Source organism: Ischnura elegans, chromosome 3 (assembly GCF_921293095.1).
Source record: "Ischnura elegans chromosome 3, ioIscEleg1.1, whole genome shotgun sequence".
NCBI classification, from domain to species: domain Eukaryota; kingdom Metazoa; phylum Arthropoda; class Insecta; order Odonata; family Coenagrionidae; genus Ischnura; species Ischnura elegans.
In genome coordinates this window covers 2,928,702-2,941,490 of record NC_060248.1, presented here as the reverse complement: position 1 = coordinate 2,941,490, position 12,789 = coordinate 2,928,702, and the positions used below count along the sequence as shown (strand labels likewise).

The following is a 12,789-nucleotide window of genomic DNA, read 5'->3' as shown; positions in this document are numbered from 1 at the left end:
CAGTAATTCCCACTTCGATAGAAGTTGTTTTAAGTACATTTTGGCAGTATTCATGTGGGTTATCCACTAATATGTCTAAGTTCTTCTCATTACTGGAAGAGCACGAGGATACCTACAAGTTGCCAATGCATCCCCAAAGCCCTCTTGTTTGTAAAGTTGCATACAATGAGTCCAGTCTATCCGTATCCCTGTTGGAGCCAGTTAGCAGCACTTCATCCACCTGAGAGACAACCCTTTTGAACTAGATACCAGCGTGGTCTGCCTGCAGAGCTGCCATGTCATTTGCAGACACGAGAACCCCAAGACAAGAATCCTTGTCTGCTTTACACTGCTCAGGAGACGATCCTCAATGTCACCATGGAGTGACTGGATGCAGCACCTCATATCCACTGAGAAATGGCTTCAGAGATGACGCAAATGAATGAAGTTTCGCAAACAGAAGTTCTCAAGAAAGGCTCATTTGCTCACAACGTTTGGAAGATATGCTAATATTGAAAAATAGAGATTTTACATGTGATAAACCTACCTAACCTACCTAACAGGGGTATGGCACATAGATAGACGAGGGTGTACTGAAAAGTAAGTTCTCCAACGACGCGATTTCCTAACATGAGTCGCTAGGAGAAATTTGACTACAGCACTGCATTCCTTGGTTCCAATGCTAAAATTTAAAACCCCTAACGTTACCTTTGACCACTTACTACCTGTAGAAAGAAGCAAGACGCCCGAGTTTGACTATCATCTAAACGAGGCAATTGATTTCAGTGCAACAAAAAGCACACGAAAGAGAATTTATTTCTACCTTGGATCATTTACTTAAGCAAATTTCCACCCCATAGTATTTCCAGTAGTTAATTTTTTCTCAAAAAAAGTACCCATTTTTTGCACGTAAAATCAAGTTGCCTAACCTTTAGCGCTTGGTTTTCCTTTGGTTTTCGTTCCAATAACTTGGAATTTTGACACAAGAAAGCCAGATTTATTACTGACAATTTGCAGAAAACAAATTGTTTTCACCACAAAAATTGATGGACTTGTTCTAAATTACGCAAATATCTGCTAACTTTGAAACCAATGGGTCAATTGAAATTTGATCAGTACCTATGTATGCTGTACGATGAAATGAACACCAGTATAAATGTATAACATTTACATCAAATATCGTTAATAAAATGAATATCGTTTAATATTTTTCTAAATGTTTCTACACGCGTACCGGCAGCTCCGTTGGGAGAGGGAGTAGAAAAGAGGTGCTTGGTTGCCAGAAGCAGGCAGTGGATAATTTGTAAACTGCCAGGGTACTAGGGTGTCACAATGCAAGACATGGCAACTTTGCACGGCTTTGACAGACTTTCACTTTTCTGTTGCTTTGTTTTGGCCTGCCCCACTAGGCAGAGCAAAAGCAACAACCAGAGCTCAAAACAATAATAAATATCAAACGATAATGAATATGCTGCTGACACTGAACGTGCATGATCTACGTACTTGCATTACTTACATACTATGGTACAAGACGGTGCCAATCAATTTTTAATTGGGCCATTGGTTTCAAAGTTAGCAGATATTTGCAGAATTTAGGACAAATCCATCAAATTTAGTGATACCTATAAACTATTTGTTTTCTGCAAATTGTCAATAATAGATCTGGGTTTCTTACATCAAAATTTCAAGTTATTTGAACGTAAACTACGGGAAAACCAAGCACTAAAAGTTGGGCAACTTGATTTTACGTGCAAAAAATGGGTACTTTTTTTTAGAAAAAATTAAGTACAGGAAATACTATGGAGTGGAAATTTGTTACACTGCTGTTCAATCTCCGAAAACCTTCTCCTCACACGCGGCAAAAAGGTTAAAATGCATTTCATTGGGCCATGGAGCAGGCAGGTACTTCCAGGATGGGCGTGGTACACCCTCGTAGGGTCCCCTCACTGGCCCGTCTCTTTGACCCTCCAAGCCTTTGGGGGGCCTCCCTCCCTCCCTCCCCAAACGTGACCTGCAATTGACTGCAATTTGAAAATCAATCCGATCATCAAAAAATGATCTTTTGCATCGTACTCCTGCCAATCAGGCAATCAAGTACATACGTCTTTGAACCGTGTTTCTGCAATGAAAAATAATAATTTTATCAACTTTGCGGACCACCGGAAATTGGCCATTTTAGCATTGTTAACAAAATTGTTATTTTTCATCGCAGAAACACGGTTCAAAAACAAACTCAATTGCTTGATTGGCAGGATTGCGATGCAAACAATTATTTTTGATGATGGCATTGATTGATAGATTTTCAAAATGCAGTCAGAGCGGTTACTTTTGGGGAGGGTCGGAGGGTCGAAAAGAGGGGCCAGTGAGGGTGAGCTCGTCGAGGAAAGGGTCCCGGATTAGGGGCCCTTCGGAGTGCTTCGGCGAAAGCCAATGGCAGGGAGGAAGAAGAAGTGCGTTCACAGCAGTGAAAGGGTTAAGTAAATGATCCAACGTAGAAGTAACTTCTCTATCGTTTGAGTTTTGTTGCATTGAAATTGATTGCCTCGTTTGGACGATGGAGCTCTCCTCCAACTCGGGTGTCTTGCTTCTTCTTTTTACAGTCGGTTGCCTCTGCATGGCAGTCGTTCAGGATGAAGCTCCCGCTTCATTTGCCCGCCACCTATGAACTACGCTACGTCATTCGATTTCTGAAAGCAAAAATGTTTTCTCCGATAGAAATTCGTCAACAGTTAGTGGAACTGTATGATGAGAAGTGTGTGGGCATCTAAAATGTGCGAAAATAGTGACGGGAGTTTTCTGATGGACGGGAAAATATCCATGATGAGCAGTGGTCGGGGAGGCCGAGTTTTATCAGAATCAACGGCGGTTTGATTTGAAGAGATGGTGCACAAAACCATTGAACACACACACATGCTGGGAAATTACTTTAAATCTACTGTTAAAGTTAATATCCAGGAAGCATGGTTGCAAAAGCGTCTGAAAAAAATGCAAGATGCCAACTTTGCTGCACAACTCACACACAGTGGAGAGATTGGGGTCTCACCTTGCACGTGGGCTGCGCACAACAGGCGGCAGCTGCTCAGGGTCTCCAACAAGCACAAAGGAGCGGCACGCAAAGAGAGGGCGCAGCGCAATTGGCAACAGCACCTGGCCAGCCTCATCCATCACGCACACATCAAATGTGCGCCTCGCCAGGATGGGATGGGATGCAAGGCCCAAACACGTGGCGCCAACCACCGCCTGTGGCCACAATGGGAAATGCAATCAGAGTGGATGCAGGATACCACCCCGGTAGAAGTGGTGTAGCGAGGTCCCCGAAATTTAAATACACAATTGATTTACTTCATAAATGAAAACAAAATACAGGCAGTCCCCGACTTTCGTACCCAAATGTGTTCCTGAAAACTTGTACAAAAGTCAAACCATTGAGTTCCTTGAGACTATAAATCAAGGATTATATATTCCAAAAGAGCAAAATATATGTACATACATGCATTTTATTTTTCACAATTTTATTTTTAGAAGAGATGTGCGAATAGTACCCGCAAATACTCAAATACTATAAAGTATTCGATATTCGAGGTCTCGAATAGTTATGCTAGAGATACCGTCTCGAATACCTCGAATACTTTGAATTTCGTGTCAAACACTGTCGCACTCACATCGGTGGTAGTTGACTCGGAAAAATTTAGAGAACTGTAGTCGTTTAGTGCTCGCAGCGCCGTTTTACGCAAGTTGACGAATTACATCAAATTCGTGGATTAGAGCGGTGAAAAGAGTTCTACGAGGGGAACCGAAAATGGTCGGGTGAAAAAAAATCCCTGATTCCCCCCACCAGGAGAACCTCAGTGCCGTGTGATAGCAACCTTAGGGCATTTCCCACGATCCGCTATCCCCCTCCATTCAGCACTCGTCTCACCCACTCTGACGCTTTCCTCTTCTCTGAAATCAAACAAAAGGTCCCAGTTTGCGCAGGGATCTTATTATAAGGGACCTTACCTTCAAAAAAAAATATCCAGTTACACGAGAACAATAGAAACGTGTTTCGGGCCCTCCTTTTCCTCCCCCACTGACCTTTTTTCTCCTACCAGCTTCAAAGTTCCCCATTTCTGTGGAGGTCAACCGCTGCATGAGTCATCTATAAGCACAAAAGATGTCTAAGAGTGACTTTCGTCAGTTGATACTACACCTTTATTGGATTTAAATATTAGTAATGTTCGTGTAATTTCAAAAAGAATAAAACCAAACACAATGTATTTCTGAGTTTATTTAAGCATTTTACGCAAAGAAATTAATGTCAAAATGCGACAGATACTTAGCATTCTAGCGAGACTCGATATGAGCAGCAGAGCTTCTCGGAAGTTGATGCGGTATTTTTTTTTCGAAAACATATACAGTGGAGCCCCGCTGATCCAAAATAATTGGGACCGGACCCATTTCGGATTAGCGAATATTTCGGATTAAGCGGACTGTTATTAATTTAACGATATATCATTAAATACAACGTGCAACTACATAAATTAATCGCCGAAATGCCGTTTCACGTCGATACGGTACGAGAAACAACCAACTTCATTATGTACGCGGTACAGCAACGCTCTGCACGGCTACTGCTTGAGTTCTTAGTTGCTAAGAAATCCGATAGGTAGCAGCACAACCTACGTTGTAGAAGTTTTGTTTTTTCCTGATTTTGATTTCGGATTAAGCAGATTTTCAGATTACCGGATTTCGGATTAGCGGGGCTCCACTGTATCAAGTTACAATTTATGAGTTATGCTATAAATCTCTATTGTCAAAGTTGAAGGGATATTTTCTCAGGATATTTGGTTTCTCCCCGCTAGCAATTTGAATTTATCTGCTTAACTCATGAGAACTTCCACAGATGGACTGAAAATAATTGAAGAAAATCCGGTGGAAAAGCGCCTGTATTTTGCAAAACGCCTTGGATTGTCCGCCAGCACTTGACAGTAGGATTGAGGGTAAAGCGAGCTACCTGTTGAAAATAAGAAGTTGGATGAAGCCGAGTATCAGATCGGCGTGCCACTGAAATGGCGTTTGGTAGATAAGAATGTATACATCAGACAGAAATCCATCGTAGCAGTGTAAATGCCGAGATGGCAGGCAATCATTTTTCACAAGGTGGTGTGTCCCCTTAGGATATTTGAAAGAGATGTTAGTTGAATCAACTACAGTGAGTCCTCGTTCTACGTCACCCCGTTTAACGTCATTTCGCGATAACGTCACGAACATTTTGATACCATCATTCGTTTATCGCACCTTTGCTTCGCGATAACGTCAGGTCTGGTCAGGTCTTTTAAATTTCGCACCAGAAAAAATGCGAAGCGGCGGGCGTTGCAGGTTGTTCGTTTTGTGGGCGGTAATACAGTCAGTCTAAACGAAGTGTAAAACGGTGTGTTTATTGTCAATTTCGATTACGTTTATAGCAAATTTTCTGCTAAATGAATTCTTAGGTAGGTGTGCAAATGTTAAGTGTGTAAATGTCAAGTAAAGTTTTAGCAAATTTTACTTGACATAACAGTTTTCTGGAACCTGAAAAGTGATTTCTAGGAATTTTTCCGTGTAGAACTCGGAGTATTTGTCGTCACTTTTTCGCCGTGTTCTCATTAATCTTGGTTCCTGTAACTACGACGATGTTTCAGCGATGATGATGCCCAGGCGATGATGCCGAGGTGACCACGCAAAGCCGAAAAAACAAACGCGGGAAGATACAAAAATGGAGAAGGATGTGCATCGCTGCTGGTATTGCCGTCAATGAAGACAGGGACTCGTGTTTATGCCATAGTTTGGCATTCCCATCGTAAGAAATGGCCCAAATATGATACGCTAAAATTTTTTCGCGTAGGAATTGTGAGGTCTAGGAGCCAATATTCACTTTTTACATTGTTTCTTATGGGATATTGTGCTACGATTAACGTCATTTCGTTTATCGTCACATTTTTCAGGAACGGTAAGTGACGTTAAACGAGGACTCACTGTATGAGCCCAAATTGTTTCCATAAAATTAAAATATTCCATTAATCATCTAAATTCCGGTTTGAATCCTTTAAAGGAAATCTTAATTACTCGCCAAAATCCTGGGTTTCCTGCAGCATAGGCAACCTAGTCAAACATTCCCGCATTCATCGTTTTTTTCGTCCCCCCTGAAAAACGATAGATCGAGGTTCCACTGTATAACTTTTTATTTATACATTCATCAAGGGAAATAGAAACTTGGTAAGAAATAAGAAGCTTAAAGAAATAATATGCTTTGTGCAATTCTAGTATTCGAGTTATTCGAATATTTGAGCAATGATTTAATATTCGAATTCGATATTAGAGTTTAAGAAATCTGCTATTCGACCCATCTCTAATTTTTAGTAACTAATATTTAATTATACATTAATAAAATTCCGCACATTATATACATAATTTCTTTCGAAAATACACAGAAAATGTAAATAAAAGTTTAAAAAAAGGAAGAACTCCGCTACGGGTACCAAGTGAAACTTCCTTTTGGTGTTTAAATTGACATTCCACTTATAATGTCCATTATAAATAAAAAGACATATAAATCAAGAAACATAACAACAAAATGCAATTGTTGAGCCCTCACTCTTGATGCCTTAAAATGTTTACCCCGTTGACATTGTCCTCTCGTTGATGGCGGGTGACATCTCGTCCGTCACAACGTATCGCACTCAAGCTCAGAGAGGGGTGGGAAATGGGAGGTTTGGGATGCCGTCAGTTGGGTGTCAGGAAGCTCAGCACCAGAAGATCAGTGGGAGAGAGTAAGCAAAGGATTTGGAAAGAAAGTTCTCTCGGATTGGTGGAACAGGTAGGAGGCTAGAGGAAAGTTCATGGTTAAGAGTTGGAAGTGCCTCCTCACTAAGAGTAGCCAAAAAAAGAATTTGGTGGTAAATAGAGACCAATACTTAAGATATATAATTTGTTTATTTGCTTAGTTACCCTTGAAACGCTGAAATTTGAGCAACTTTTTGGACTCCTCACATTGTCTTGGTATGATCCAATTACGTAGGGTTTTAAGTAGGAGTGTAAGAAATACCCTGCACGACCTTCTTCGCATGTTAAACTACGAAGTATTGTCGACCCGATGTTTGCATGTAAATAGGGGCATCGTGTCAGCCACGATATTTTCGCTGAATTCCCTCATACCTTCCCTCAATTCCTACCCTCAGTTTTTCGGTGATGGAGCCAGCATAACTAGCTTTGTTGACAATTTTTTTGCCTTTGTTCGTATAAACGAATTCCATTTGCTCCTGGGGATTGAGCCCAAAGACTGTAATTTCAAAACTTTGCACATTCAGATTGCACAATGCACATATTTACCAAAGGCTTTTCGCTGGGACCACAATTTCACTTAGTGATTGTAGCGTTCACCCTGAAATCTCCACTGGGCTTGCCTTCACCGGCCGGTTCCATTGTGACTCACTCACCCATTGCCCTGCATTCCCTTCGCTGGGTATGCACAGCCTTGGTTCAGGAAAACACCCCTCCCCTTCCCAAATAATCCTACCCCTACCTACACACCCACCTCCCATCAACCCCATCTGGATAGGTCGGTGGGCTGGCCGTGAGAGCCCGGGTAACCATGCGTCAGCCAGGAAGCGAGTCTGGGTGAGAGAGGCGAGCGAGTCGTGTGTGTGTGAGAGAGACAGAGGACAGGAGACAGACCAGGTGGTCGACTCAGATGAGTGTCCAGCCTATGTTTAGAGAAAGCGCCCGAAGGATATCAAGCTGTATCTCCCGACGCTCTTCGGTAAGTGGATCAGCCTCATTATTGCAAGTGCACAGCATTGGGTGCAATTAACTGGTTTCTGGCCGGTTGCTGAGACATGGGTCGATCCTATCTCTTGTTCTCTCCAGGGCAAGTACTCTGGGGCTGTGGACGCCACTCAGGTGATTTCCTGGATATACGTAGCTGAGGTTCGGCTGCCTTTTGGCAGATATGAGCCGAGATCCAGCATTCTCCTGTCCCAAATTTTCAAGTTTGGTACCAGAAGAAAAGACAATATTCTTATTCTCATGGTAAATCTTGTATGTATGTTGCATTGTAATTTTTTTGGTATTTGTTTAAAAGGAAATTTTATGTTTGTCCAAATGTGCAATAAATTAATTGCCATGTTAAGTGTGACAATTGTGTGAAGCCCTCCCTTCAGTGCTGTCCATAGGAAGGCAACTTTGGTTGCCTGGCGCCCGTAAAAAGAAATTCCTATGAGGTTAGCCCACGACTCAAGAGATCGGAGCCTGCCGAGAGCTGCCAGGTATTAGCTAATGGTAGGCGGTCCCATCGGATCATAGGCCGAGGGATGGCGTGACATGATATCAAAAATTTTGTAATATCCTTCTTCATGTAATTGAGAGTTTACTGTATTTGTTTTTAATATTAAATAACATATTCCCACGCAGAGCAAATAATTATGCTCAACCTTCAGTTGGCACACTCCCATCCTGCCACTTTGAATGCCGCGCTGTGAGATGATAACTCTGCCGATGACAAGACAAACGAGATACAACTCACTAAACCCAAATTTCCAACAAAGGCCACATCGCACATCCTTCACATAATTTTCATCACAGTTTCAGTTCCAGCAGAGAAGATCAGGAATGGGTATTTTTGCTGTGTTCAGAGCCGTTTGTTTTGAATCAGATTGCAGGTGTGAGGCTGCTTACCATTCAGTAATGGCTGCCACGATGGAACAAAGGTTGTACGCATCATCAAGTTTGCATGATTTACAGTCCACTGGGAGGATAGCAAACTCGTATGAGTGACACTTTCCCACCAGCCACCAATCAATCACATCTAGCGGCCAATGCCAACTATCCACTCACACAGAGCAAAAGATTCCGCCTCTCAATGAATGAGACAAAATTCACACCAAGGAGGAGAAGAGGCCCACCTTGGAGAGGAACGCAGTGTGCAGGTCGGCAGGAGAGTGGCACGCCGCCACGCTCTGCAGCATGGCCTCCTCGCCGTGCGGGTGCAGGCGCGGGTGGATGCGGTGGGTGGCTCCCAGGCGCAGAATGGAGGCGCCCCCATCTGCATCCAGCAGGCGGCAGAGCACGCCGTCAACCGAGGAGTGCGTGTGGCCAGTGAGCAGCACACTGCGTCCAGTGGCCACCAGGGCGCGCAAGAGAGCCACAATCACCGTGCTCTTGCCTACAAGCACAAGAGAAGCATTAGCGAACAAGGAGTCAGTCCACGCAAATAGGGAAGAGCCAACTTTGCATTTTCAAATTCCTTGATTTCCACCCCTAATCTTTTTATAATTTCCTTGCTGTAATGTCAATGAGAAAGCATAGAACTAGTGATGTGCAAATAGTATCTGTGAATACTCGATTACCTTGAATACTGGAAGGTATTCGATATTCGAGATCTCAAATAATTATGCTTCAAGTACGATCTCGAATACTTTGGATTTTGCACCAAAATCTGCCGCATGCACGTCATTCGTAGTTGACTAGGAAATAACATAGAGGACTCTAGTTGTTTAGAGCATGCAGCGTCGTTTTAGGCAAGTTGATGAACTACATCAAATTTGCGGATAAGGCCTGTTTCACATGGATGTGGATGGTCAGCTCTATGCATGCGGGCCTAGAGCGGTCGCTGTTGTTTGCATAGGCGTGGATGAACAGACGCATACATTGTTCACATAGGCACCATGTCAGCTGTGTGTAGCTTGCCAAGGTAGAAGAACGTCACTCAGCCAAGTGCAATTCAAGCTATTGCTGTGTACCAGGTAAGAAAAAACAGAAGAAAACTGCCCGTCAAAGGAGGTTTTGGGTGCATCCCATTATTGTGGCACGAAGAACATTAAAACCCGCTTTTATGACCTTATTCACTGAACTACGCACTGATGACTATAATTTTTTCAGTTATTTCCCCAGTGTCAATTAGACTATCCATAGCGAAAAGACACACTGTTATCTCCAAGCTCGCTCTAATTCTACTGGCAAACCTCCTTGGTCCACATCAGCCATCCGCTGTGCCTGTGGCCCCTACACGCGCAAATGGCGCAGAGGGGCCACGTGGATGGCTCCTCCATGCCCTGCTACGGTCCGCACTCATGTTTAAGCTTCCATTTATGTCAGTGGAATCTTATTCAGAGCGTGTGGTGTGGACCGTAGGCATCCAGGTGAAACGGGCATGGAGTGGTGAATAGATTGATATCATTCGACGGGGGGGCTGAAGGCGATCGGGGGAAAACTCTGAAAATCCCCGATTTTCCCCTCAAAAAAATTGAAAATGGTGGAAAATAAAATCGACTTTTGGGGTACCTTACGTCACATATTCAGCTATTGCTCCCGAACTTATAGGGATACTTGTTGTCTCAAGACAATTTTAAGAAGGAATTAAATACCATTAAGTACATTGCCCAACAAAATGGCTTCGACCCAAAACTGATCGATAAACTTATTGAAAGATCTAACAAAAAACAAGCCATAAATCTTATAACTTCCTTTCAAGTTGATACAGAAAATCCTTCATGCTGGTGCAAGCTACCTTTCATACCCCATGTATCATACAAATTGTGTGATATAATTCATAATGTAAAAGTGTCATTTTATAATCCTGTAACAGTGGGTAAAATCCTTTTTAATACGAAGGACAAGTATGACGATCTCCAAAAAAGTGGTGTTAATCAGTTGAAGTGTGATACCTGTGAGATTAAATATATTGGACAAACTGGGAGAAACTTTAACGTAAGAATGAAAGAACATCGACGATGTTTTCTAAATAATGACGAATCCTCTGGAATAGCAAAACATATACGTGACGAAAACCATTGGTGTAATTTTGAACCCAGGATTTTACATTGTATAGACAAGGGGAGAAAAATGGACTTTTTAGAACAGTTTGAGATAGTGAATCGCCCACTAAACTTTGCAATGACCATATGTTCCCCTCCCAGTCACCATTGCTTAAAGTCACACTACCACCCCCCTACGACCATCAACTTGACTCCCTCGTCTTTTAAACCTTTTGAGAACCCCTCCCCCTTTATCTTTTTCCTTGTCGTTTCTCCCATGCAAGCCACCCCAAGGCCACCCCCACTCCTTTCTTCAAAAATCAGCTTTACCCGCCATCAATGTTCCTTCCCCCCTTTTTTGATCCCCCCCATCCACCCACGTTTACCTATTTAAGAGCATGCCACCCATCTAATTGTACCTGATGATAGCACTAGATGTTGAAACCCAGGTCGTGCTATTTAAAATAAAGGGTGGAATAAAACAAAGTTATTTTATTCATTCAATATTATACATAAATAATTCATATTTTAAGAAACATGATGCATTGGAGGGATTAAAATGATTTTATTCGATTAGCGATAACTGTGTAGCTCTCCATGATTAATACGTAATCACATTTTATTTCATGGGTCTACGTCGATTACAAAATATCATTTCATTACCTATCACTAGAGGTCCGTGAAAGTGGTTTTATTTTTTGCTAAAATTCGTTTTAAAACCATGTGATTTCGGTGTTATAGAAAATCTTGGCGGTGTTATTTTAATGCAACAATTTTCCCATGTTTATGAGCGTTTTATTATTTTATGCTACATGTTTCATGTATACTTATACTTTTATTAAGCATTTTACATAACCTTTAACACAATTTTAACTGTACAAAATTTCTGACAAAATTAAATGAAAGAAATGGTTCAACTTATACTCACGGACTGCACGCGGTTCAAAACATCGATTTTTATTTTGCTTGATGCTAATGGTCGTAGTTAATTTTTTTGGATGAACTTTCTAAAACGTTTAATGTAATTCAACGTAAATATCTCGAGGTAACTCGGTGATCTTTTTTTATAATCCTACAAGAACACAAAATTTCGACGAAAAACAGGGTCCGCCATTTTGTATCGTATCCGCCACAAATAATACAACTGAGTTATGAAAGTTGCCAAGAATTAACAATAATAAACCACATAATAATATTGTAAATTTTTGTTTCTATTGAATAACTACAGAAGGTGTGGCATTAGTTTTAACATGCTGAATTTTGATAAAAATTCAATGAGGGCAATTTTTGCAAAATTTGTTCCACTTTGAGACAAAGTAATTTGTTTAAAAAAAATGCCAATGAAAAACGGCATGCGTCAAAATTTGCACTAATGTATTGACAACATTTTTGCAAAGTTTCAATTTCCGCACCCAAAAAAAATCGATTTTGAGGTTTTGTCCAGCTTTTTTCGATTTCAGCCTAAGGTGCGGCGGTACGCCGCCTAAGGCGTGAAATACAGTCAGTGCTACATTGCGGCCGCTTTCTGACGAGACGACTTTTCGCCGCCCGCCGTTCACGCCACGACGCCCTAAAATTCAGGCAGCTTTCAGACGAGACGACTCTCTGCCACGCTGTGGGCCGTGCCGTGAACGGCGGCCCGGTCACAGCCAGTGGCCGTGTTTAAGTCAACGAAATTGTTACATTAGACCCACACTCAAGGTTTTCCTGCAACATGTTATCCAATAACGCTCTCTAATGCGGTCTAATGCGTCGCGGTGAGTCACCGGAATTAATGCTCGGCATTGACGCGTAACGGACGCGTGAGCTTTTATTTCCGCTCTTCCGCGGCCGCGTTAAATTTCTTTCCGCACATTTTTAGTTCACAATATCTAATTCTTCAGGTGAGAAAGCGCTTCATTCTAAATATTTCAGGATTGATGCATGGGAATCAAAGAGAGAGGCTGTGATAAATTGAACGGAAAATTCTGGCGGAGAAATCACTACAGTGCGCGATATTACGCGGATGCGTTATGCGCGAGACTAAACGAGCTAATTGACC

At 42.0% G+C, this 12,789-nt stretch overlaps 1 protein-coding gene across 5 annotated transcripts in view; it reads right to left on the bottom strand.

Moving 5' to 3' along the window:
- Positions 1-12,789, bottom strand: part of LOC124155333 (DNA replication ATP-dependent helicase/nuclease DNA2) — a 98,692-nt gene that overhangs the window by 14,601 nt on the left and 71,302 nt on the right. For all 5 annotated transcript variants that reach the window (XM_046529060.1, XM_046529062.1, XM_046529061.1 and 2 more), the window contains 2 exons: positions 8,898-9,157; positions 3,023-3,219 (listed from right to left, as the gene is read on the bottom strand). In XM_046529060.1, coding sequence (XP_046385016.1) covers positions 3,023-3,219; positions 8,898-9,157 — 457 coding nt within the window. The remainder of the gene's footprint in view (positions 1-3,022; positions 3,220-8,897; positions 9,158-12,789) is intronic.